General features: G+C 63.9%; 3 protein-coding genes across 6 annotated transcripts in view; 2 read left to right on the forward strand and 1 right to left on the reverse strand.

Moving 5' to 3' along the window:
- Nucleotides 1–6669, forward strand: part of ZC3H18 (zinc finger CCCH-type containing 18) — a 63520-nt gene extending 56851 nt beyond the window's left edge. For 2 of the 3 annotated variants that reach the window (XM_057492973.1, XM_036924224.2), the window contains exons 11-18: nucleotides 824–928; nucleotides 2252–2422; nucleotides 2610–2669; nucleotides 3048–3208; nucleotides 3423–3622; nucleotides 4160–4253; nucleotides 5320–5416; nucleotides 5818–6669. In XM_057492973.1, coding sequence (XP_057348956.1) covers nucleotides 824–928; nucleotides 2252–2422; nucleotides 2610–2669; nucleotides 3048–3208; nucleotides 3423–3622; nucleotides 4160–4253; nucleotides 5320–5416; nucleotides 5818–6007 — 1078 coding nt within the window. In that variant the 3' untranslated portion in view covers nucleotides 6008–6669. The remainder of the gene's footprint in view (nucleotides 1–823; nucleotides 929–2251; nucleotides 2423–2609; nucleotides 2670–3047; nucleotides 3209–3422; nucleotides 3623–4159; nucleotides 4254–5319; nucleotides 5417–5817) is intronic. The other variant, XM_036924225.2, reaches the window with a different exon arrangement.
- Nucleotides 6670–13820: 7151 nt separating this feature from the next.
- On the forward strand, nucleotides 13821–15555 carry IL17C (interleukin 17C). The gene is given in 4 exon segments (XM_057492900.1): nucleotides 13821–14007; nucleotides 14363–14401; nucleotides 14404–14599; nucleotides 15097–15555. Coding segments are annotated over 4 exon segments (681 nt in total). The 3' UTR covers nucleotides 15356–15555.
- A 1973-nt stretch (nucleotides 15556–17528) lies between these two features.
- LOC118931611 (cytochrome b-245 light chain) lies at nucleotides 17529–25729 on the reverse strand. 2 transcript variants are annotated; one of them, XM_036924228.2, is made up of 6 exons: nucleotides 25582–25729; nucleotides 21020–21089; nucleotides 20708–20782; nucleotides 20402–20485; nucleotides 19835–19916; nucleotides 17529–17952 (listed from the first exon to the last, which is right to left on the reverse strand). In XM_036924228.2, exons 1-6 carry the CDS (start codon nucleotides 25637–25639, stop codon nucleotides 17719–17721), a joined length of 603 nt encoding a protein of 200 aa, XP_036780123.2. In that variant the 5' UTR covers nucleotides 25640–25729; the 3' UTR covers nucleotides 17529–17718. The 2 variants fall into 2 exon arrangements, with proteins under 2 accessions (XP_036780123.2, XP_036780124.2); XM_036924229.2 differs by having other exon boundaries at nucleotides 17529–17934; nucleotides 25582–25728.
- Nucleotides 25730–26053: the final 324 nt, after the last annotated feature.

Consider the following 26053-nt stretch of genomic DNA (forward strand, 5'->3'; position numbering starts at 1 on the left):
GCCCTTTCCCGGGAGGCCCCAAGGAGGGCACTCGGCTTCCTTGTCACCCAGCTCTGAAGCCCCTGGGGACCCAGCCCTGTGCCCCAGAACCAGCCTCCTTCATGAACTTCCCGACTGCGGAAGTTTCTTGGACCTCACGACAGGCAGCCACAGCGAGTGAGGCCAGGGGCAGGGACGGGTGCTTCTCCTGGTCGGCCGGGAGGGGTGTGGTCCCAGAACCACAGTGCGTATGTCACAGAAGCCTGATCTTAGGCCAGCGCTGGTGTTGCTCAGCTGAGCATGTCTACAGGCTTGCCTCCTGGGGCTGGCGGGGCTCTGGCTCTCCTGCTGGCACCTAGGGGGCCCCACACTTTCCTTCAGCTGGGCCTGCCCCGGCCGGGCCAGCCTCCACCTCACAGCCTGGCACCTCTGCCTGCCGGCCTGTGCCGCCCACCGCAGTGGCCCCCCACCTTCCAGCCCCACTCAGGGGCCCCACTCAGCCCAGAGTAACATCTTTCCAGCCCCTGCTCATCCCTGTGTCCTGCCAGGCTGGGCTGTGTGTCCTTGGGGCGTCGTAGGGGCGTGGAGAGCAGAGCACACCCTTCCCGTGTGCCCCGCGACTCCCTGCCTCCCGAGGCCCCGCAGCCTGCTCACAGCCACGCTCCGTCTGCACTTCCCTCTCCCCTCTAGTGTGCGTTGTAGGAGTGACCAAGAACTATCTGGAACCCGTTCTAAATCTGAGGCAGATCAGTAGAAACTTGCGACGGCTTTCTCTCTGTCCCAGCGGGCCCGGGCATGGACCAGGGCACTGTGGCATCCCCTCCGCCTGCCTCTTCACTTGCAGGTCCCGGTCCTTTTCCTCTTCCCCATCGCCATCTCCAACGCCATCCCCACACAGACCTTCTGTCAGAACCAAGGGGGAACCGGCCCCGCCTCCTGGGAAAGCAGGGTAAGTACCCAGATAGCCTGTCGCGGCAGTGGGTGCTAGAGCCCTGGAGGGTGAGCAGAGGCGTGGCAGCCACAGGGCGCAGGCCCAGCCTCACGTTTCCCGGTATGTGGGCCTCGCGGCAACATGGCCCCCGCCGCAACGCTGCCCACTCGGACCACGGTGCGGCCGTGCACTCACCAATTGGGAGCGGGCGCTCACAGCAAGGGCGCAGGCGTGGCTCCCAGGGTGCCGCGCCCGGGGTCAGGTCTGTGGCGGCAGCAGCCCTGCCAGGCTGAGTCTTACGCCTTTGCCGCTCCTGGACCCTTCTCAGTGGGTGTGGCTGACGGGACACGTGGGAGGTATCTGGAGCTCTGCACACATCTGACAGGCAGCGTCGTGATGCGGCCTGGACCACGTGCCCCAGATGAAGGGGCTCCCCTCCCGCAGCTGTGCTGAGGTGGTTAGATGGGGCCTAATGGCTCGGGGCGAGGCCCCTCACCCTCACCCCTGGGTGCTGGTCCATGCTGCTGGCGCCGGCCCTGCTCTCTGGCTCGTTCCCACGTGCTGCCCAAGTCACAGGAAGGAGCCTGGCCCCTCCTGCGTGACCGGCTTTGAAAAGCTTTCCGTGAAAAGTCTTTCGTCCTGACCACAGTCTGCTAACAGGCCTCAGAAGCAGGGAACCCTGAGCAGCTCACTTTTCAAAAACGGATGGTATGGAGGCACAGTTTATGTCTGAGGCGCCCCATCCCTCTAAATTCACTATTTGATGGGTTTAACAGACGTGTGAGAACACTGCAGTCCTGTCCAGGCTGCCCTGACGCGCTTCCACCCTCGCCAGCACAGGCGGACCCGCCCCTGATGCTGTGCTGGGGACTTGCTCTCGTGTCAGCCTTGATGACAGGATTTCTGATGAGGTGGTGCTCTGTCCACCTGAGCCGTGACTGGTCAGTGTGACCGAAATAGTCGGCAGGGCACTTTTCCTACGCAAAGTGTAAAGAAAAGCTTTTGGGGCCAAGTGGCTCCCACGTGCAAGCGTGCCCAGCACCCTCGGCCCAGGCGGCCCAGGAATGGTGTCTGACAAGGCAGGTGGGGGCCGTGCTCCTGAGGAAGCAGGGCGCCAGCTCCGCAGTCACTCTGGGCATCCTCCCCGGGTCGTCCTCCTCTCTGCCCTGTGCTCCTCCCTCCTGCCTCGATGGAGCAGCAGGAGGGCGGGTGTGGCAGCTTCAGAGGCTTTGGGAGAGCTCGGCGCCCTGTGGGGTCGGCAGGAAACAGCGCGGCCAGGAGGGGCGGGGTGCCGGCCTCGCCTCTGGTGATGAGAACCCCGCAGGTTTCACTTGCCACCAGGTCTGACCCTGCCTCCGTCTCGATCAGAGAGAAGCCCGTGAAGAAGCCGGCCGCCCCTCCGGTCCCAGCTCAGGCCCCCAAAGCCACCGCTCCAGCCCCGGAGCCCGCCAAGCCTGGGGACCCGCGGGAGGCCAGGAGGAGGGAGCGGCAGGCCAGGTCGCCCCCCAGGAGGTAAGCGCACCCGCGGGGCCTGGGGCGCTGCCTGCCTCTGGGAGGGTTGGAGGGGGGCCAGCCAGGGCAGCTGCGCCCCGTCCCCGGAGGCTGTTCCCAGGGCAGAGCTGCGCCGCTGCGCGGGGAGGCCGCACAATGGAGCGGGCATCAGGCCGTCGCCAAGCCCAGGGCCTTGCTTGTGTTGCAGGCAGACCCTGAGCGGCAGTGGGAGTGGCAGCAGCTACAGCGGCTCCAGTTCACGATCCAGGTACTTGGCTCCCCTCGCTCCCCCGTCAGGGCCCAGGGGGAGCCCTGCAGGCAGCCCCCCCACAGGAGCACCTGCCTGTCTGAGTGGCCGATGGGAGCAGCGTGGGCTGGCCTCAGCTTGGGGAGGAGCGTCTGTCGTCAGCAGCTCTTGGGTCGGGCAGTTGTGCGTCCCTCCCCAGCAAACGGCAGGACTCTTATTAGTGCAGGAGGGGCCTCCCCGCGGGGACATGAGTGTCCCCCCACTGTGCGGCACCTTTAAATGACCCAGCATCTCCTGAAATCTCAGGTTCCTCAAGGATGGGGACTGGGGAGAGAGGACAGAGACCAGCTGCCAGCCATGGCCTGTCTCACGTGGGTGCACATGTGCTTGTGTGTCCAGGTCCCTGAGTGTGAGCAGCGTCTCCTCGGTGTCCAGCGCCACGTCCAGTAGTAGTTCCGTGCACAGCGTGGACTCGGACGACATGTACGCAGACCTGGCCAGCCCCGTGTCCTCAGCCAGCTCGCGGTCCCCCACCCCAGCCCAGCCCAAGAAGGAGAAAGGTACAGGGGCTCCTGTGTCCTGGGCGCTGTGGCCTCAGAGCAGACTGTGTGTGCAGCCAGGTCGGCACCCACAGGCAGGTGGTCAGGCGTGCACGGAACGTCCCTGGTCTCTCTCCCTGCATGCTGCTTGGCCAGTCACGTGTTCCTTCTCCAGGCGGCCACGGGAGCTTGCTGTGCTGGGCAGTGGCTGTGACTGAGCACTTCTCGTTGGCAGGAAAATCTAAAAAAGAGGATGGTGTGAAAGAAGACAAGCGGAAAAGGGGGTCGTCCACGCAGCCACCCAAACCCGTGAAGTCTTCTGCGGGCGGCAGACCCTCCCAGCAGCCCACACCCCCCCAGCAGGCGACCCCCGGGCAGCCCCAGCAGGGTGCATTCATTGCCCATAAGGAGATCAAGTTGACGCTGCTGAACAAGGTGAGACTGGCCTTTGCACGGAGGCCCAGTGCCTCAGTTCACTGGGATAGAGCGCCAGTGAGGCCCAGCAGGTGGCCTCGTTCTTTGAGAGTGGTGGCTGGAGGTCACCCCAGTCATCCTCCTGCCCGAGGACCTCATGGGAAGTGGAGGGGTGCACGGGCATGGGGTGGGGGGGCCACATAACCCTCACAGGAGGTTGGAGCAACCTGGGCTGCCAGCCCTCTGTGGCCCCTGTCAGCACGCATCCTCAGCCCTTTCCGTGTCCCCGCAGAGCAGCGCTGGTGCACAGCACACTCGCTCTGTGAGCTGGCATCTCCAAGGCCCTATGCAGGGTGGGAGGCCGAGCCCGCTGCAGTCACAGCCCGGCTGGGGCCCCCATAGGGAATGTGACCTTTCACCGGCACCGCAGAGCCCGAAGGCCCTGAAACCTGGGCCTGCTCCGCCCCCCTGCCAAGAGGACTTGGGGCCCAGAGGGGGCTGTCAGTGCTCTGCTTCTGGGTGCATATGCCGCCCTCACGGTGCCCTCTGCTGTCTCAGGCAGCTGACAAAGGCAGCAGGAAGCGATACGAGCCCTCAGACAAGGACAGGCAAAGCCCTCCAGCCAAGCGCGCTAACTTATCCCCAGACCGAGGTGAGTCCCCTGGGGAGGTCGGCCTTTGCAGGCACTTGACGGGCAGAAGGACTGGGACCCCCTATACTTTTGAAAAAATACTGGGAAGCCTGAGGAACTTCTGATTGTGTGGGTCTCTCTGGCAGTATTTACAGCATTCTAAGTCAAAACCAAGAACAGTTTCTTAATATTTATTTTAACATAACACAGTGATAAACCCCTATATTTTAACACAAGCAACTTTTTTTTTTAATAAAAAAACTAAACTTCCCAAAACACAAGTTAGCAGGAGTGACACTGGCTCATTTTTTTTGTGGAAAGTTCTTTAATATTTGACAAACAGTGGCTGGGTTCTCAGCTCTTGTGCTAGCACAGCACAGCCTCTGGGGGGCTCCACCTGAGGCCCGTGAGCACGTGAGGGTGCAGAGGCAGGCGGCATCTCCTGTCCCTGGGAACTGTCCGACTGCAGGGCCTCCAGCTGGGAGCCACTGGCCCGGGCCCGGACGGACTGTCGTCCTGGGTGCGATGACAAAGCAAAGCCTGAGTTTGGCCAAGTGCCCTCTCCTCCCTGAAAGGGAGGGCAGAGGGGCCTGACCGAGCCTCCAGGGCGGGTGGGTGTGCAGGTCCCAGGGCCACCTCCACAGCACCGCCTCCTGGGCTAGAGCCGGCTGGCAGCAGCGTCCACGCGGGCCTGCCTTCATCCCGGAGCCCGTGTGTCTCTGCCGCCCGCCCCGGAGCAGCGCGGCCAGAAGCCTTGTTTGCGTTCGCTCGTTGTTCACGCCGCCCTGTCTCTTTGTGCCTATCTGGAGACCTGTGTGATGCACCCCTTAGGTCAGCTAGGAAGAGCCCATTGCGGCCTCAGCTTGGTGGTTTGGGGGAGGCTCCCTTTGCGGTGCCGTCAGAGCGCCCCTCCTTCGTACAGCTCTGCCCTTGGCCTCTTCCTGTGGAAACGAGGACGCTGCACTGAGCGGCCTTGACCCTCTGGAGCGGGGTTGCCTACGTCCAGTGAGGGTGCCCCACCCCTGTCTTTGTCCGTGCACGCTGGCACCACATGGAACCCGGTCTTACCTTGTCCTGCATTGCCCAGGTTCCCGGGACCGGAAGTCCAGTGGGAGACCCGGCTCCCCAAAGCCTGAGCGGCAGAGAGGCCAGAATCCCAAGGCACCCGTGGCCCCGCCAGACAGGTGAGTGCCCCACCTGCGCCCTGGGCATACCTCGTGGGCTCCTTTGCCCTGCGGAGTGCTGGCCGGAGCAGGTGGAGGCGAGCGGGACCAGCTGTGGGGCCAGGAGTCAGGTCACGTGGCCTCGGCTCTTCCCCACCTCCTGTGCTGGGCATAGGAAGTGGGGTACAGACTTCCTTTGCCCAGGAAGTGGTCTCGGGGTCCAGGGCCAGACAGTCCTCCCAGCGCAGCCCTGGTCCTCACAAGCTGGGACTGGGCCCGCGGGGTCCCATGCCCTCAGGGCGACCCCTGAGTCAGCAGTGCATGGTCTTACCCGGCGCAGAGCGAGGGTGCACGAGGGCCAGAAGCCAGAGGCCCCCCAGCAGGGTGCCCTCGAGCCTCTGACGGCCTCCCCACCCCCGCAGGAAGCGCCAGGTGTCACCTCAGCCCAAGAGCTCCAGCAAGGTCACCAGTGTGCCCGGCCAGGCCCCAGACACCGGGGCCAAGGCCGGGAGAGCCAGCACGCTGTCGCGGCGGGAGGAGCTCCTGAAGCAGCTCAAGGCCGTGGAGGACGCCATCGCTCGCAAGCGGGCCAAGATCCCCGGGAAAGTGTAGCAGGGCCCGTGGCTCGCTCCCGACCCGAGTTAGAGACTCACGTGTTTTTATAAATAGCGTAAGCGCAGCCATTTTGGATTTTGCAGTTAATGTCTTATTTTGGCTGTGAATCTTTTTAAAAATTAAAAAAGAAAAAAAAGTTTCTCAGCTGGAAAAGAAGCCACAATGTAATGAAGATGACGCTGAATCCCAGCCTTCTCCCGGCCAAACGGCACCAGCCCTGCCCAGAGCGGACGTCCCGCGAGGCAGGCAGACGGGCTGGCTGGCGGCCGCAAGCGAGGACACAGCACTGTTTCGTGTAAATTATAAGTCTCGACACCCAGGCCAGCCTGCCCGTACTTTGCCCCTCTGCTGGTCAGCACAGTCCCAGGGGACGTCCTTGCCGTGCGCTCTCACTGCGACGGGGACACCATGCTTCTGAGCAGGCCCCCCATTCCTGCCCATCCCCAGGATCAAAATATATATATATATATATTCTTGACTAAAGTCTGATTGGGAAATACTTCCTGTCTTTTATTTTAAGCATCAAATTGTTCTAGTTGATTTAAAAAAAGGAAAAAAGTGCAGAAAAGACCAAAAAAAAAGGTCAAGGGTATTGGGCATCTGTCTGGTGTGGAGGGTCTTTTTTGAGGGTCTCCCAAAATAAAGTATTTTGATAAGCAGCTCTCGCCTGGTGGTGATGCCTGTGTGGCCTGGGCCCCCTCCCCTCCGCCTGCCCTCTTCAAGCGCTGGGCCACCTCAGACACCTGTGGGACCTGCCTGGCATTTCAGGCCCCTGGCTGATGGAGGCCGAGGACACGGTGTCCCAGGGGGAGGCGCCTCTGAGCCTCCGTTTCCCAGGAGTAGGTCTGGGCCAGAGAGATGAGGGGGACGCTCTTCTGACCAGACCGACACCAGCACCCAGCCCCTAAGCCCCTTCTCCACAGGCACCTGTGTGCCGCCCCCGGCCTGCCCGGGGGGCCACCTCTCCCCTGGAGTGTCTGCAGCTGTGAGAGCGGCTGCCCTTCCCGCCAGCCCTGCCGTCCAGTCCAGGGAGCCCGCAGGGCCAGGGGCACTGCGGGGAGGCCCAGGTGCTCGCTTGCTCGGGGCCCCTCCTCGTGGGGTTGAAGTTGGTGCCAGGGGCTCAGAGTGCCCACGCTCTTCCCACCACACCCACACTGGGGTCACTACAGCAGGTGCCCCGGTTCCGGAGCAGGGCCCTGCGGCGGCTGGTCGGGAGGCAGCAGCCTGGGGCCTCACCTGGTTGTGGGACCTGCCGAGCCGCATCCAGCTTCCAGGGGGCGTTCCAGGCTCGGTCCCCAGGCGACGTGGCCTCAACAGGCCGACCAGGACAGCAAGTTTCGCTGCCCAGCTGCTGAGCTGCCAGGCCTCCTGCATGGCCAGTGCTCGTTTCATGCCCACGTCCCTCCCGCAGCACAGGACGTGCTCCATCTGTCCGGCAAGCTGCCGAGGTTTCACTGGTTTGCCACTGGGTCGGAGGCAGGTGCGCAGGGAGCCCCCACCCTCTGAGTGGGTGGCCTTTGAGGACATGGGGCCAGAATCCAGGACGCCAGGCAGTGCCTGACCCTCAAGCCTGGACCCGCAGAGAGCCCACCACAAAGCTCTGCACTGAGGCCCCTTGCCCCTGGACCAGACTTTTTCCTTCCCAAGAGGGAGACCTGACCCTGGCCCCTGGGCTGGAGCCTCAGCCCTGCATCCTCCCAGGCTAAGCCAGGTTGGCGCCAGTGGCTGTCGTTCACCATCTGGGGCAGGGCTCACCTGGGCTGGGCTAGGGCAGGCGCCCATCTGGGGAGGGGTGTGGGCCACATCCTGAGCCAGCTCCCCCCACCCCAGGTGTTGGGGAAAGAACATTCCGGGCCAGACATCTGAGAAAGGAATGCCCCCGCTGCGCGTCGGTTCCTCCAGGTGCGTGAGGGCCGCGGTCCTGACAGATGGGCAGCCTGCGGTAGTGGGACACGGGGGTCGGTGCTCAAGTTCCCTCTCCGCCACCTGACTGCCCCTTGAATGTCCAGTCCACCGCCAAGCCCCCTGCCTGTCAGCTGCCAGAGGCACCCCTGCCCCGGGGCCTTTGCACAGGCTGCCTTTCGTTCCTGGAACTCTCCCCAGCCAGCTCCTCCCACTTCTCACCGCTCAGCAAGGCCTGCCCGTCCCCCCAGGCCCTCCACCATCTGCCCGCCGGGGATTGAAGCCACATGCCCTAAGCTGCCAGCACCCAGCAGAGCAGCGAAGCAGAAAACCCAGTCTTGACCCTTCTGACTTTTCTTACCTTCATAAAATGGTGTTTATTGGCCCTTCACGAGGGAAGGGGCCAGGACTTGATTTCCATCTCCCAGCCCCAAAGTCAGGTCCCTGGCTGAGGCTGAGCCCAGCGGGCATCCAGCCGCCCGCCCGCTCACGGAGCTGCGCTCCCGGCCTCGCAGCTCCCCACACCGCGGCCCTGAGCCCCACGCCTGGGGGCCGCCCTCCCGTCGCCAGGCAAAGCCTCTCTCCAGCTCCACACGTGCCCAAGTCTGCAGCCACCCGGGCCTCCTCTCCTTCTTGAGTGGACATGACGTCGGCAGCGTAGTTCGGGGAGACAGCCAGGCCCCAGGCGAGTCAAGGAACCACAGACACCAGTGGCTTGAGGCCGGTCCGTGTGGCCAGCTAGGAAAGCAGCCGAGTGACGGCAAACCAGCGGGGTCCCCGGGGAGGAGCAAAGCTGGCCCACCGCCCCCGAGTCCATCGCATGCTCGTTCATATGTTAAAGACCACAGTCCTCAGCTCCAGGCCAGGTCCAGGCCCGCCGTATGGGGGCGGACAGAGCACACGGCCCCCTTTCCCCGAAATCCGCCTCCCTATTCTGAGAAAGCCCCATCTATCCCGATGAACATGCTACCCGCCCTTAAACTCCAGCCGTAAGACCACCCCGCCCGAGCCTCACCCCGCTGCTCACCCTCCGGCTTGTCCAGACCGCCCCACTGGGTGGGCGCCTTCCCTTTAATAACCCCGTGCTTGCACCTGCTCCGCCCGCCCTGCCTCTTTCTCCATTGGCGTCAAGAACGGCACGTGGCTGTCTCCAGGTGGAGGGCCCGCCCTGGCGCACAGGTGAGACCTCCCTGCCACAGGCCACCTGAAACACGTAAGTTTTATGTTTTTATTTGTAATTTCCCTAATCAAGTTAACATGGCATATCTCTGAGGCCATGAATGAATGTGCGTCACTCTAATGTACCAGCTCAGTTCGGTGAAAACTGAGTTTCTGTGGGTTTTTCACTGCCAGGAGTCAGGCCCCGGGCCCTTGGTCGTTCACAGCATCCAGCAGCCACCGCTGACCACCAGGACCCTCTCCTGCGCAGCTCTGTGGTCACTTCACCCCCGGCTTAGGCCCTCCTGCACCAGCCCTGTATATCCGATTCCCTCAAGGCCTGGGCTTCCCCCCTGCCCCTGCCCAACACTGGGCCCCAAGACCACCCCACCCTCGCGCTCGACCAGCCACCCAGCTCCCCCAGTGACAGTTCCCACCAGCCCCTGCCAGCCTGTAAGCCCCCAAAAGCGACGGTCGACCATGCCCGGCGGGAGGGGCTCCAGACTGGGCTAAAGGTAGCATGGGGCCTGGCTTAGGCCCTGGGAGAGCGGGCAGGCACCCCTGCCCTGGGCAGCCGGCCCTCAGAGGCCATCCTTTACCAAGGGGCCATTCCTGACAGTGCAGTGCTGCGAGCACAGGAGCCCTGGCAGCGCCGGACTGACCAAGGCGGGGCTGCTGGGCTCCACGGGGGGGAAGGCCACGCCCCCTGGGGGCAGGACTGTCACAAACACACCCGCCGCAGGTGAGGGGACTCGGGCCTGCTGCTGGCCCTCCCTCCACCGCGGGGCACAGCCTGGAGCCCGGAGCAAACCCCTCCACAGGCGGTCTTCTGTCCGGCCACAGCGGCATAGGCTCCAGGCCACAGGCCGGACCGTGAGGGACGCCCTGGGAGGCCCACCCGGGGCCGCTGTGCTGCGCCTCCGTGTCCGCCTCCCCGCCCGGGGCCGCTGCCTCCTCTCTCCCCTGCCGGGGTCGGCCAGCCTGCGTCTGCGCTGCGTCCTGTGGTTCTCTGGGCCTGTCTCCCCGTCCATCCCCTTCTCCCCACCTCCCAGGCGACCTCCTGCACCCCCACCCCCTCCTGCACCCCCACCCCGTCCTGTACCCCAACCCCCTCCTGCACCTCATCACCTCCTGCTCCCCCACCCCCTCCTGTACCCCCACCCCCTCCTGCACCCCAACCCCCTCCTGCACCCCATCCCCTCCTGCACCCCCACCCCCTCCTGCACCTCATCACCTCCTGCTCCCCCACCCCCTCCTGTACCCCCACCCCCTCCTGCACCCCAACCCCCTCCTGCACCCCATCCCCTCCTGAGCCCCCACCCCCTCCTGCGACCCAACCCCCTCCTGCACCCCGACCCCCTCCTGCACCCCATCCCCTCCTGCACCCCATCCCCTCCTGCACCCCCACCCCCTCCTGCACCCCATCCCCTCCTGCACCCCATCCCCTCCTGCACCCCATCCCGTCCTGCGCCCCATCCCCTCCTGCGCCCCCACCCCCTCCTGCACCTACATCCCCTCCTGCACCCCATCCCCTCCTGCACCCCAACCCCGTCCTGCACCCCAACCACCTCCTGCACCCCATCCCCTCCTGCACCCCATCCCGTCCTGCACCCCCACCCCCTCCTGCACCCCATCCCCTCCTGCACCCCAACCACCTCCTGCACCCCATCCCCTCCTGCACCTCCATCCCCTCCTGCACCCCATCCCCTCCTGCACCCCATCCCCTCCTGCACCTCCATCCCCTCCTGCACCCCATCCCGTCCTGCACCCCAACCCCCTCCTGCACCCCATCCCCTCCTGCACCCCATCCCGTCCTGCACCCCGACCCCCTCCTGCACCCCATCCCCTCCTGCACCCCATCCCCTCAGGAGGGAACTTCGTGCCATGGCCATCTTGGTCGGCAGGTGGGGCTTGATGGGCGGGGCCTTCAGGGACACCGTCTCCGGGACGCCCTCCGGCCTTTGACTGGGGGGCACCTTTCCAGACTTGCCCGGCCCACCCCCTGGAAGGTGCCCAGGCTCCACACCCAGCCCTCCAGCCTCCTGGCGGGGATTCCCGACCCACGGCCCTCACTGCCAGCCCCCGGGGCAGTTCCTCTGACCCGGGACTCAGCACGGTGGCAGCTGGGGATTGGAAAGGGACCCGGAGAAGGCGACAGCTCAGCGCAGGGCCGCGCTTGACCCGAGCCAGCCCCCTTCCGGGGCGCCCGCCAGCCCCAGCGCAGGCGTCTGGTCATCTGGTGGCCCCTAGGGTGGGCGCCAACCCCCAGCCTCGAGGCCGCGGCCGCACACCGGTCTCCCTCCCTCGCTCCAGGCTGCTTCCTGGCCCGCGATTAACCTGCCTGTGACTGGCTGGGGGGAGACATGGTCATAACGCCTGTACCCACGGGGCGGCCACGGGCACTCTGCCCTCCATCCCGTGACACCCACGGGGCTCCAGGTGCCAGGTGCAGTGCCGCACTGGGGACAGGCAGGTGCCCCACAGGCCTGCTTGCCCTGCTGGGCCTCACACGGCACTTGGAGGCAAGGCAGGAGGGACAGGGATGCTACTGTGACCCCGGGAGGCCCTGCGGGGAGGCAGGTCCCACTCAGCCTGAGGAGGGGCTCCCTGGAGCGCGACGGGAGCTGACCCCGGGCAAGCACCCAAGCACCCAGCGCCGTCGTGGGCTCGGCTGAAGTCCTTGCCCCAGGACCTGGGAATGATGTGCCCGTATCCAGGAAAAGGGTCTTTGCAGATGTGATAAGGCAAAAATCTTGAGATGAGGGTGAGGCACACACAGGGAGAGGCCATGTGAGGACAGAGGCAGAGAGGGACAGGTGTGCCTGCAAGCCAAGGACACCAAGGGTCACCGGCGGCCACGAGAAGCTGGAGAGGGGCAGGAAAGATCCTCCTCCCTCAGAGACCCTAGAGGGAAACCAACCCTGCCGGCACTTTGTTCTTGGACTTCTGGCTTCCAGGACTCTGAGAGAATAGACTTCTGTTGTTTGAGGCCCCCGGCTTGCGGCACTTCGCTATGGCAGCCCTGGCTGACTGACACAGGGGGTGAGCTCCCCATTGCAGGAGGTATGCAAGCAGAGTGTGGACGGCCATGGCCAGGGGCGTTGCAGGGAGGGGCTCCCTGGGGACCGATGCATCTGTCCTCCACCTGTTGGGAAAAAGCAGAGAAAGCCGTCAGGACACAGCGCCTGCTGCCCAGGCATCGCCCCCAGGGCAGGGCCTCGGTCCAGCGCCACCTGTTCCTGGGAGGGTAGCATAGCCTCACTCAGGGGCAGACACTGGTGCCCAGACAGGACAAGCCCTTGTGAGAGTTGTAGCGGCACAGGGGCCCCCTTCTGTTAAGGCCCCTCAGACGTCCCTCAGACGTCTCGCCCAGAGAGCCCGAGCCCCCCAGTCACACCCTGGAGTGTGGGAATGAGGCTGAGTAATGAAAGAAAACAGGGTTCCGCACACCGGTACGACAAACTGAACAGACAGCAGACAGGGGCCCCTTAGCTCTCCCTCGAGGCTGTAGATGACCTCCTGACTCGTGTATCCTTGACATATTTTGCAGGAATTTAGACCCCTACCACACAGGCCACCTGCTGACCACAGGCACGCAGACCCCAGACCGGGTGGAGCCAGAAGACTGATGATTAAAATTCCTGAAATGACCCCCTGTCACCTCCCCACTGACCATCAGAAGTAGGGCACGAGTGACCACACACCTCCACAAATTTCCTGCAATTTTACATTTAAAAGCCCTGCGCGTAACCCGACGGCGTGTTCAGGGTATGTTGGGGGCCGTGAGCATCGCGCACCGCTCTCCTTGCCTGGCACCCTGCAGGAGACGCCCTCTTTCTTTCACTGCGTCCCCACGGCCATGGGGCTTTGCTGTGCGGCAGGTGAGGGAGCCCAGGCCTGTCTGGTGGGGGTCGGCTGCCTCCTGGGGCTCCGCTCTCAACCTGTCTTCCGGTCTATCAAGCGAGCAGTTTCGAACTTAGAGAACAGGGTGCATTCTGGCACCTGCAGGTGGGAAGGAAAGTGCGGGAAGCAGGCTGGCACTCTCCCCCAGCCCACAGGCCCTCCTCAGGTGGGCGCCGCTGGTTCCAGAAGCCCCGGGAAGGCAAGGCCCTCGGCCTTGAAGGGCATCCCAGGGCCCCAGAGGACGGTGTCCAAATCCCAGGCCTTCAAATCTTTGCAAGACTTGGCTTGGCACTTTCCCCTTTTCAAGATAACCTCCAGCTGGCAGCATGGAGCCAGGCGCAGGGGGCTCCCGGGGCCTCCTTACACACAGCTTCTTAGGGTGCATCACACGTAACAGTCTCCAGGGTGTTCTCTCCCCCTCCACTGGCAACGTTTTAGCTTGAACTTCTGTTCAGCGAAGCCCCAGGAACGTGACCTGAAGACGCTCGCCGGCTCTGGCTGGCCCCCAGCACCCCCGTCTCCCCTGGAATCTGTCCCAGGGGAGGCAGGCACTGGTGTCCCCCTGGTCTTGATCGTCTTATAGACAAAAGATAATAAAGAGTGGAATCACCCTCACGTCTACTGGCAGGAGAGGCAGGGGGAAGGGGGAGCAGCCCCCAGGGTTACCCTACAGCAGGCGAAAGAGCCCCCCCGCCTCAGCGGCCCTGCCCCACAACCCAGATCAGGAGGCCCAAACCGCGAGCACACCCAAGGTGAATGGGAGAGGCCGGTTGCAGGGGGGCGTGGCGGCTCCCTGTGCAGGTGGAGCCTGGGGTAGGGGCCCTCGGGTGGGGGAGGGATGGAGGGCATGGCCGCCCGGGCTGGGGAGAGAGCGGACCCACGGGGAGGGAGGTGGAAACGCGGCCAGGCGCACCCCCAGCAGGGACACTCGGAGATTCCCCGGGTGTGGCCCCAGGTACAAGGGGCTCTGCGGACCGGCTTCCAGCCACCTCCAGGTCTCCGGGCGGGCCAGCCGCTCCGCTGCCGCCGCAACGGTGAGCCGCGCCCTATCCCGCGCCCTCGCCCGGCCTTGAGGGGTCAGCGGCTCACTTCCCCTGGCCTGAGGGTGCTGGGATGGGGTCCAGGTAGTCCCCCCATCTGGAGACCAGGGGCTCTGGGCAGCTTGGGCTGAGGTGCCGGCCCCGCTGGGGGAAGGCTTTCCCCAGTGGTAGAGGGAAGGCTGTGCCCTGTCTTCCCTCAGGGAACAGAGCAGGCTGGGGTGGCAGTGGTGTACCCCCTTGACTGAGCATCCCTGGCCACACATCACCTCCTCCCCCAGCTCGTTTGTGGCCTCCTGCTTCTGCTCCGCCTGCCTGCCGGCCGGAGCACACAGCCTCCCGGCTACGCCAGAGAGCCCGCGATGCCACTCGCCTGGGGAGCTGCCGCTGGGCCGGCCCCCACAAACCTGCTGTCTCACGTTGCCAAGTGCGGACAGGCTCTGCCAGTAGCCCCGGTGTCCACCCTGGAGGTAAATGGCAACAAGTGGCAGGAGTGGCCCCTGCCTGGCATCCAGTGCATGGCGCCTCCCCGGAATAAGCTGCTCCGAGCTGGCATCCACCAGCGGTCCCTCTCACCCTGGAGATACCGGTGAGGCCTGTGGGTCCCTGTCCCTGGTCTGCAGTGAGGTGCCGGCTCCCTCCCCTCCCTGGGTGCTGGATTCCTGCAGAGCCCCGAGCCCCAGTGTCCTCGCCTGTCACTGGAAGCGGCTTTCTGGCCCCCAGCCAGCCACACTGGCCCGAGAGGGCAGGGCTCCGTCAGGGGAGCCCCTGACCACTGCCTGCACTGAGACCTCATCCGGACCTTGTCTACTGGGGTCCCCTGGGAAAACTGGGGCCTCCCCGAGCCCCTGCATGGGCTGGGCCAGGCCCCATGCCCCTGCTTCTGCACTCTTGGCGGGCGCGGGGGAAGACAGGTGCTGGCTGGGGAAGGTGGGCAAGCATCATGTACTGGGCACTGGTGGCAGGCCAAGCCCTGTGCTCTGCAGCCTCCCTCCCTTGGCCCCCACAGCCACGGGGCAGTGTGGGGAAGGAGGTGCATGGCTCCGTGCACACCCTGCAGGAGCCTTGCCCTATCCGTCCCTGCAGGGTGGACACAGACGAGAACCGCTACCCCCAGAAGCTGGCCTTTGTGCAGTGCCTCTGCATGGGCTGCATCGACGCCAACACGGGCCACGAGACCATCTGGCTCAACTCTGTGCCAGTGACCCAGAACCTGCTCGTGCTGCGCCGCAAGCCCTGCACCGACGCCCCAGGGACGCCTGCGCCTGAAGCCTTCTCCTACCGCTCCGAGTTCATCGACGTGCCTGTCGGCTGCACCTGTGTCATGCCCAGGTCGGCCAGGTGACCTCCCCGCCTGGACATCAGGGGCCCTCTCTGGGTCACTGGTCACTTACGTGCCCCTGGGGTGACCTTGGCTCTGCCGCCGCGGGGTCCCTGGCCTTGAGTTTGGGGTGACAGCGGCAGAGCCCAGGTGCCAGGAGGGCTGGGTCCTCCATAGCCAGGGGGGTGCCCCTGTGCATCAGTGCCCATCTCCAGACTCAGCTGACCCTTTAACAAAAGCAGACAGTTGGGCGAGAAGGAACCTCTTCTCTCTTCTGGAACTTAAAAAGCAACGACAGAAAAGTCGTTCTGATGGCCTCCTCCCCTCGGTGGCCCCCCGGGCTCCCCTCAGACCCTCACTGGCCTCAGGCTGGTCCAGACCACCCCAAGCTCCCTCTGCCTAGCCCCCTGGGAGTGAAAGTACCCCTGTATGTATAAGACTATTATTTAAGTGTGATATGTGTTACTGAATTGATTGGCACCCCCCAGAACAAGTGTCGGGTGGCACAGGGGGCTGGCCCCGATTCTGGTGGGTCTTTCCAGGAAGGTCTATGCATGAACCCCAAGTGCACCCAGGGTGGGGGAGCCTTAGCACAGGGCGCCTGCTGGGCTTTCACCTGACACCTGCTGGCCGTGGTTCCGGGGACTGCGGGGTGGCCCAGCCCCCAGCCCCTCAGAACCCACAAGCAGACAGCTACTCCTGCTGGGCCTGGGGGTGGCCAGGCCTTTGTCGCGAGAGCGGGCAGCTGGGCACGTGTCTGCCCCACGGATGGAAGGAGTCTCTGAAGGTAAATTCCCAGGTTGGGGCTTGGGGAGCCCCCAGCTCAGGGCACGTGCCTTTGCAGTCTGGCTGAGCACCATCACCTTCCCCGGCAGAGGCCAGGCCGATCCCAAGGCCAGTCCTGCACCCAGGGTCCCCTCCGGCTTCGGCCTGCTGCTGACCTGCCAGGCCAGGGCAGTGGAGAGGGGCAAGCCCAGCCCAGGCCCCAGCAGCCACCAGCTCGCACTCACTGCCGAGCGCCCTGGGCGGAGCACGGCTCAGGCAGGCTGGTCCCGGGGGCAGCCCCTGTGTGCCTGGAGAGGTGCCCTGGGGCAGTCCCGGCTCAGCTAGAAGCCCTTTGGAGCCTGTTTCCCAGACCCTCCCTGCCTGACCAGCCATTTCCACCCACAGATTAATGCCCACTGTGTGCAAGTGCCTGGGAAGAAGTGAGGGGTGATCTGTCTTGACCCTGAAAGGACTCTGCTCAGCATGTGCCTGTGGCGTTCTGCCGTGTACCTGGCACTGTGAGCAGGGCAGTGACCAACCTATATTCCTCGTGCCCCCGGGGTGCCTGAGCCTCGCAGGGCTGGAAGACCTTCGTGTGTTGGTGCTAAAGGAATTAAGGACAGTGACACAGGATGGGGAGGGGCTGCAATTCCAAACAGAGGGCCAGGGAGACCAGGGGGAGGAGCTAAGATCTGGGTGGCCAACCAGGCAGAGGGTACAGTTGGTGCAAAGTCCCTGAGGAGGCAGAGGTCAGGCGAGGTCAGTGTGGCTGGAGCAAGTGGGCAGGATGTGACAGTGGGCCAGGGGTGTAGGCAGTCTGTCCTGGGCAGCGGGAGCCTCATGGGCTCTGAGCCAGGCCCCCAGTGGGCAGCCCGGTGCTGGGGGTCCCACGGGCAGCAGGGCAGAGTGGGGAGGCTCGGTGGGGCCCAGTGGCTGACTCTGGAGTCACGAAGACGGAGCCAGGCTGGGTGGGGGTGCGCGGGAGTCAAGCGGGTGGCCCCCAGCACAGTGCTGGACTCAGGCGCTGGTGGGGTGACCGCCGATGCCCCGGCTCAGAGAGGAGGATTTGCCAAGGGCAGGGGGACAGGCAGGAGGCACAGACTGAAGGGGCTTGTGGCTTCAGGAGAGTGGGTGCCCAGGGTGGGCCCATCAGGGAGGAAGGGGCTTCCCAGGCAGGGTGTGAGCTGAAGGCAAAGCTTTGGGGGGTCACAGAGGCTCCCAGCAGGGCAGTGACAGGCAGCACCCGAGGTCCTCCCCAGGCCCTGCCATTGGGGCTGCCCTGCGCGTATTGGGGCGTGGGGTGGACCGGGCGGAGGGCAGGCTGGAAGCCACCCGCCACCGGCCCGGCTGCGCAGAGGCAGCTGGGGGCCATCGCGGGCGCAGGGGCCCGGCGCCGCCGGCTGGTTCCCAGAGCACAGACAGACGCACACACTTGGAATTCCAGCTGCCGTGTTTCAGGGAAGGGAAGGGCGCCCCTGGGAACCAGAGACGCGGCTGCTGAGGGTGGGCGCGGGCTGGGCGGCTGCGCATGGGCTCCCTCGGGTCTGGGTGCCCAGGAAGAGCCACGCACAGCTTCTGCGGGTCCACTTGGGGGCGCGGTCACAGGGCACCTCCAGGCGCGGTCACACGACCTCGTCGGTCACGGGGATGGGGTTTTCCTGGGGGCCGCCAGGGACCCCCGCCGCTGCCCCCTCCTCCTCCTCGCTGGGCTTCTTGCGGGCCTCGGCGGGGGGCCGGGGTGGGGGGTTGGTGGGCGGCTGCTGGATGGCGCCCCCCGCCGGCGGCCTCTCCTTCGGCTTGGACTCAATCGGGGTCCACTGCTCCCCGCGGACAGCCGCCTGTGGGACACGGAGGGGCTGGACGTGGGGTCTTCCTGGGACCAGCCCTGCCCCCACCGCCCCCTCCCTCCAGCCCCACCCCCCACCCCCAGACGCCTTGGTCCCCCACCCTGTGCCCCCATCCACTCAGTCCCCACCCCCTGCAGCTGTCCCCCAAACCCCCGCACTCCCACCAGGGAACAGGGTGGGACCCGAAATCTGAACCCATTAAGATGTGAAGGGGCTGTTCAGAGAGACTAAGTGACTGGCCTGAGGCCACACAGCCAGGAGCTGCTCTGTGGTCCCACCACCGCGGGAGACGCCCCGAAGGGGAGGGCGCGCAGCACCCCAGGGTTTCTGAAAGCATCGGAGGCCACTTCCAGGTGCGCATTCCAAGACCAGGGCCCCCCCAGGACTGTGGGCCAGGACCAGGGCAGGGAGGCCGGGGCTGCGGCTTGGGGCTCCCTCATGCCAAGGGCCGTGGGCCGGGCGGCTGGCAGGGGCGGCCTTCTGCCCTGGTGAGCGGCAGCCCCCCCAGGCCTCCCAGGCATCGGTGGGATGGAGAGACTTCAGTCTTGGCTTAAAATGCACATTCCTGGGCCCCACACCACCGTGGCAGGCCCACTGGACCTCAGAAGGTACACATAAAATTCTGTATTCCATATTTGATACATAAAAGAGTGACTTCTTATAATTTGTGAAGCATAAGAATAAAATGGGCATCTGAGATCCCACCTCCTAACTTAAAAACTAGAACATTCTATCCTGAAAAGTCCAACTATCATGTTGATCGAAGAGAATGAAGGAAAGCACGGCATGCGGGCAGAGAAAAAGATTTTTTTAAAAGCACAAACCACAATGTAAATAAACGGAAAAACTGCTGTTCAGTGAAGGGCTTCCTGGACTACAGTAGAGCCCTGACAGGGGGGCAGAGGGCACCCACAGCGTCTAACACTTACAGGGGACCCGTGGTCACCACACACACGAGACTCCTGCACGTTAACAAGAAAGACAAAGGCCCCACCAGGAAAATGGGCCGATAGCATCAGCGACGGGAGGAGGCGGCGGCGGCCAAAGCCTGGGGAGGCACCACGGGCACATTTGGCAGGGACGCCAGCCAGCCTTTCAGGGGGAAAGTGGCCAGACCTGCAGACTGCGTGGGCCACGTGGGGGGTGGGGGGATCCTGGGCGCGGGGTGAGGTGTCCTGGTGAACGGGGCAGGGGCTGACCCCTGACCCAGGAAGGCTACTCAGCCAAGGAGCTCTCTCAAGTCCTCAGGGCCCGGCCACGTGACATGGGCGCTGACGGTATGTGGGGCCCCCGGGGTGGTGGTGCGGAGGCCGGCGGTGTGGGAGACAGTCCCAGGCCAGAGCGACACGCAACAGGAGGGGATTCTCCCAGGGAGGGCCTGGAGCCACACAGGCCACTGGCACTGACAGCTCGTTGGCCACGCGGCAGCACACACGCAAGACGCATTCCTGAGGCCACATGCACGCGGGAAGACAGGCGTCCACGCCAAGGAAAACGCAAGCAAGCGCCTGGAGCTGGGGGCCCCAGCGGCCACCCAGGGCCCTGCCCTGACAGTTATCTGGGCTCCCCAGGACGTGCTCCTGGCCGCTCCTCAAGCTGGAGCCGGACGGCCAGATGAGGAGAGCCTGAGGAAGGGGTTCTCCCCCCACCACCTTGGGCCACGCCACCTCTCTGAGCTCCCACTTCTCCATCTGTAAAGTGGGACCCACCAGCCACCTTGAGGGGCTGCGGTGCAGATCCAAAGACACATGTAGGGAAACAGCTGGTGCACGTTAGATGCTCAATAAGTGGTCGCTACGGCTGTCCCTGTCTCCACTACGACAGGAGCAAGGACACGGGCTCCTGGCCTCGGCATGGGGGCAGAGGTGTCAGCACCCTGGGGGCCACTCACCAGCAGATAGATGCCGCTCGCGATGGCCAAGCAGGCTGTCCCCAGGATGGTGGCAAGCAGGAAGCCAGCAGGAACCGACAGCCTGGGAGGGGTGAGGACGGGAGACTCAGAGGGCAGCCTGCGCCCAGGCCCGGGCCACAGGCCGCAGGTCTCAGGGCAGAACAGTGCGCCGTCCCCAGGACCTGTCAGCAGGGATGCCCGGCCTTGCCAAGACACCCTGAGCTGTTATCTGCCTGGATTTGTACCTTAACAACTCCTGGCCCCGGCCCCCCCGCGGCAGCCACCAGACAGCACATGGCAGTGGGCGGAGCTGCCCAGACCAGCCCCTGGGCATTCCTGACTTAAGCTACTAAGTTTTGGGGTGAATCTTTGTGGATAAGATGATGGAAACTGGTTTAGGGAACCTTGGGCACAGCCCAGGACCTAGGTTTTTGTTTAGAAGAGCAGCTGGACCAGGAGGAACCTGACTTGACCCACACTCTCCTGTCCTGGAAGCCAGGCCAGGGGGAAGGTTTACCCCAGGACTGCCCTCCTCCCTCGAGAGGGCGGGGTGGGGCAGGGACTCACCCGAGGTGCAGGAAGGCCCGGATGTAGTAATTCCTGGAGAGGGGCCCGAACATCTTCACCACTTTCGTCATGAACTTCTGTCCACTGGGCAGGGGGTGGGGGGAGACAGACTGCGTCCTACCAGCGCCTCCCTACTGCCTGCCCCCCCCCGGGGACCACAGGGCCAGCAGCTGGGCAGGCACCGGCCCCAGTGTGCAGGGGACGGACAGGCTGGTCCGGAGCCGGGCTCCTCAGGGCTGCTGGCCAGGTGTCCCTCCGGGTTGCGCCCAGCCCTAGGGACAGACCCCGGGCGGGGCGGGGACTCACCATCTCTCCATGGTGGAGCCCCTCTTCCGCTTCCCCCGGGGGTACTCCAGCAGGGTCACAAACAGGCCTGCCGCGCTGAGCCTGTGGTTAAGGAGCAGCCCCGCCGGCGCAGGGGCCACAGGGGGCCCCCTTGCTGATGAGAACACCGAGGCGCAGGGGGGAGTCCGCCCTCCCCACTCACCTCCGCCCCCAGCGCCTCGGCTTCCAGGGGGCCTGGTGGGCCTGCCCCGGGGAAGGAGAGCAGCGCCGAGCACCCGGAGGTGCTGCACCCCAGGGGCCCACCCTGCTCTGGGGTCCACACCGGGAGGATACATGGAGTACGCGCCGAAGTACCACTGCGTGAACTGGCCGGCGGTGGCCACAATGCCCCCCGTGATGAGAACTGTGGGCAGAGGAGAAGCAGGTCAGCGGGGGGGCCCCAACTCCAGCAGGTGGGCCTCCCGGCCGCCCACGCGTTTGCCGGGAACGGGACCCAGGCGGGGTCAGACTCCTAGCAAGTGACTAGTGAGCCGGCGAGGGGCGGCTCTGGTGGCAGGAGGGGCTGACGGGGCGGCGGGCACCGGCGGAGCAGGGCTGTGTCCCAGGACCTGCTGGCAGGTCCCCCGGCCTCGGAGCCCCGGGCACGCACTCCCAAGCTCTGTGGCCCCTGCTGTCTTGCCCCTCGCCCCTCCTCTGGTTAGCGTTTGCCAGCTGCTCCACCCCCGTCACCTCCTGTCTGTGTGGCCATGCTTCCTGCTAGCCTGCTGTCAGCAGCATTTATCTGGATTTTTTCTGCCCAATAATTTTTTTTGGCAATTTTTAAAATTGTGGTAAAATACACATAACAAAAACTTCAATGTTGGCCATTTTAAAGTGTACAGTTGGGTGGCATTAAGGACATTCACACAGTTGTGCAGCCGTGCCCACCAGCAGCCCCAGAACCACATGTAGTGAAGTGTGTGTGTCAGCTGATGCCTTCTTACCTGTGTGTACCCCCATGCGACCCCACCCAGAGCCACAGTCCTGTCACCCCAGGAGGTCCTCTGGTGTCCCTGCACAGCTGGTACCTGGAACCCCACACCTGGCTCCTTTTGCTCAGCAGAAGGCTGTCAAGGTCATTCCCATGGTGTGCAAGGGTCACCGGCGCATTCTTTCTCTGGGTTTTCTATCGTAGGAGTTGGCCAGTTAATTTATCCATTTATGGGACATTTCAGTTGCCTCCAGTTTGGGACTGTATTATGAATAATCTGATATCGCTGACTTTTTTATGTTTTAACCAATCTGATAGTGAGTTTGACATAGTTTGAGTGTGATTACAGATAATGTGAACTTATTTCATTCTTATTCTATGTTTTCCCTTTAACAAGCTCCGTCGCTTCTCCTATCCCCCGCTGACTCGGTCACACTCTAAGACTCCTCTTCCTAAACCACAGGTGGGCTTCAGAATGCTTAATGTCAATCTCACCCTAAATTAACCATTACTATTATTTACAGTCAATACTTATTCACCAGCGTCTCCCTTCCTGTGTCCCAGCCCTTCCTCCTGGACCCCGTCTCCCCCCTGCTGAAGCACACCCTTCCGTAACCCTCTCACGAGGTCTGTCAGCAGCGACCGTGTACCTGAAGACGCCCTCATTCTTGGAGGACAGTTTATCTGGACATTGAACTCACGTTGTTCTCTCAGCACCTAAGGTATTCCATTGTCTTCTGGCATCTATTATCAGTGATGGTAAGGCTGCAGTAAGTCTGACACTAACCCATTTTTTTCTTTGGGTAAATGCTGATTTTCTTTAATGGTCTGCAATTTCATTACAATGTGTCCCAGAAGGGATTTGTTTTTTTAATTCTGTAAAGGACTTTCTTTTCTCCTTCAATCTGAGATCTCTTCTTCCTAGAAAATGCTCCCCCATTATCCCTTTTCTATTACCTTCATGCCAAGAGCCTTGTTTCTGGAATCCCCATTATACATGTGTTGGGTCTTCTATTTAACAATTCCCACCTCTTTGTCACTGTGAGCTGAATTCTGTGAGGTCTCCTAAGACCCACCTTTATTTCACTGAATTTATCTTCATCTCTATATAGTGTTCAATTAGTCCATTAACATTTAATAACTTTGTATCCTGATTTCCAAACACTCTCTTTGCATTGCCCTGTTCTGCTGTATGATTTCCTATTCCTATTCCCGTATTTCCTTGAACAAGTTCATACTCATGTGCTTAAACATGTGCCATACTCTCAAGTCTTTTCCAAACAGCACCGGGTTCTGGTTCTAAGGCTGCCTGTTCCCCTCTCCGGTCCGCGCTCAGAGCAGTCTGCTTCCTCAAATGGCGGGTGCGTCTGTGAGCAGGCCTGGCAGGCTCTGTCTTCCTGTGGCCCTAGTTGAGGAAATGCCCTTACAGACAGTTTCACTTCTGCCTCTGCTGGGACAGAGCAGGGCAGCTTTGGCCTGCAGCCCACACCCAGCACAGCCCTCAGCCGCCAGGTTTTGTCTAGTTTGTGACTTTGTTGTCTGGCTCTAGCAGCGAGGCTCCTTAAGGGCGGTTTCGGGTCCATTTCTTACACAGGGAGCCCTTCCTGGTTCCCATTTCAGCCCATTCCCCACAGAGCCCCCCCCCCAGTCCAAAGCCTGAGGCCCTGCTGACCGTGCCTCCCCAGCTGCCCTCTCTCAGCCCGTGCCACCTGAGGCCACGCGGTGCCTTCTTCCCAGTGACCTGCTCTTGGTGCTAAGCTCAGCTACACATTAACTTCTCCGATTTGCTTGTCAACACTCAGTGAGCTGGGAGAGGGAAGGGTGGCAGGCTCCTGCACAGTCAGCACGCTGCCCTCTCGTCTTAGGGGTGTGATTCTCCACTCTGCACTTCAGTTTTGCTGCCCGCCATCAGCAAGAGGGGGCAAGATGGCAGTGGCTCACCAGGGAGGCCTGAGGGCTATTCTGTCACCCAAGAAACACCGACAGAGGACCTAATGTGCGCAGGGCCAAGCCAGACAGGCTTCTGCTCTCGGGGGCCTCCAGGCTGCCAAGGGCACAGAAACGAACGTCAGACAGTGAAGGAGAGCAGGGCACCGGGGCAGAAAACACCCTGGCTGCTCTGGGTTGGGTGCCCTGGGAATGCCTGCAAGCGACTCCAGGGAAGGAGCCTCGGGTGCTGCAGATGGAAGAATCCTCTTCTGCAAAGGCCCTGGGGTCGCCCAGGAGATCAGGACAGGAAGGAAGCCTGTGAGCTGGGGAAGGGAGGGGCCGGGAGGAGCAGGGGCTCTGCCCGTCAGGAGCTGGCTTTGCTCCTCACAGGCCAACGCCCCTGGAGAGCGTTCAGCAGGTGACACGTCTGAGGGGCTTTTCTAGGAAGCCTGTGGGCTGCCGCAGCTAGCAGCCCAGCCTGGCCGGGGCAGTCTCAGGTGGCTACAGCTTAGAGTCCCAAGAAAAGTCAGCAAAATTGCAGTTCAGGGCGGAGAGGGCCACAGGGTAGCCTTGTGTGGTGGTGGGGACGCGGCCGGAGCGTGTTTCTCTGAGCCACGGTGTCCACACTGTGGTGAGGTGATGGAGGGAAAGCCCGACCCGGGGACACAGGCACTAGAACCCAGACTTCCTGCCGGCTCAGGGTCCTCCGCTGCCCTCTGCTCCCTGGGCCGGCTGCGGGGCTGTGGGGGAGGCTGGCTGTCTTAAGGCCTCATGACCCAAGGCAGGCAGGACAGCTGGGGACAAGGGAGGGTGACCCTTTAACTGACCCGCAGGGCCTCAGCCATTCTGGACACCCAAAGTGGGGTGACCTGCCTGGTCACAGAACAGACCACAGGCCTGCGCCCCAAAGCTGCTCACCCCAAACTGACCTCCGTGCAGGCCCTTCTCTGCTCCCAGACCCGAGCGGGCTCCTCCCACACCCAGGTGGGTGCCAGGGCAATGGTGGTGGGCTGGGACCTCTCCTGTCACCACAGTCCCTACATTCTCCCCCCGCTGCCCCTGGGTGCAGGTCCTTCCTGGGAGTGGCTGGTCCCCAGGAGGCAGGTAGAGGTTTCCTCTTGCCTTGGACCCTGGCCTGGGCCCGCCTGGCCTGAGAAGCCCCTGCTCCCACGTGCGGACCTTGCTGCTCCCAAACGGAAGCTCCTGAGCACAGGGCGGCAGGTGACTGGGGGTGCCCCTGCTCCCCAGGGGTGGTCTCTGGGTGCTGAGCTGGTAGGGGTCACTTTGACAGCTTCCAGCCACCTTGACACCCCAGATGCCCACCTGCACAGATTTGGGGCTGGACCAGAGGATGCGCAGTTGCCCCAGAGGGAGCCCTGCCCGGGGGGCAGGAGGAGACCACCCCTGTCCCCCAGGTTCCCCTGAGAGCATCCCCACTCCAGGGCGGGAAGCACCAGCCACGGAAGCAGGCAGTCTAGTGGGTTTTCAGCAGGTTTTCCCAACCCGGGCAGGTGGTGCCTCCCCGGAAGCCACTGGGGGCGAAGTGCCTCTTCCCTGGGCTGCAACTTCCTCTCTTGGGGTGGAGATCTGGGGCCTGGGGCCTGAAGAGGGGGCCGGGACAGGTGGGTGCCACGGGGGTCTGCAGGGGCAGCGGGCTCTCAGACCACTTCTGCGCAGTCCGGAGTGTCTGCCTTCCGGGCCTGCCCAGCCCCAGCCCCAGCCCAGGCCGCTCTGCTCCGGCCTGGCAGCCGCAGGTCCTCGCTGCGGTCTCCACCCCCCACCCCAGGCTTCCGCTCCCACTTTCCGGGCCACAGCCTGGGGTCCCCGGGCCCCCACCTTCCAGCCCAAACACGAGGTCGCCGACTCCCCACTTCTTGGCTGGCAGCCTGGGGTTCTCTGGGCCCCCACCAACCAGCCCAAAACTTAGGCCGCCGCCCCCCCACTCCCACGGCCGCAGCCTGGGGTCCCCGGGCCCCCCCCCGACGCGCGCACTCACTCAGGCCTGACGCCAGCGCCTGCTCGTTGGCCCACATGGCCCACTCGATCTGCCCCATCGCGGCGGCGGCGAGGGACGCGGTCGTCGGGGCTCCCGCAGTGCGCCCGCGGCCCGCCCGCCCCGCCCCGCCCCGGGCACCGCCCCCGCCCCGCCCCGCCCCGCCCCGGCCGCAGGGGCCAGGCCTGCCCGGCGGTGGGAAGCCAGGCCGGGGGCTGGATCTCAGCCCGGGCTCTGCACTGCGGGAGCCCCGGCCGCTCCGGACGAGGCCCTGCCCGACCCCCAGGCTTCCTCCCGGCGGGACCCGCGAGCGGCAGGCCTCCCTCCGCAGCCCAGCGGCTGCCTTGCGCCCGCTTCCTCCTCGCTGCACCGTCCCGAGGCCCCGCCGGGGAGGCCACCACTTCCGGGCTTGCTCCATCCGTGCCAGATGCCGCCCCTGCCCGCCAGCCATGCTCACTCTGCGTTCCCCAGGCAT

This window comes from Manis pentadactyla, chromosome 15 (genome assembly GCF_030020395.1).
Source record: "Manis pentadactyla isolate mManPen7 chromosome 15, mManPen7.hap1, whole genome shotgun sequence".
Lineage (NCBI taxonomy): Eukaryota > Metazoa > Chordata > Mammalia > Pholidota > Manidae > Manis > Manis pentadactyla.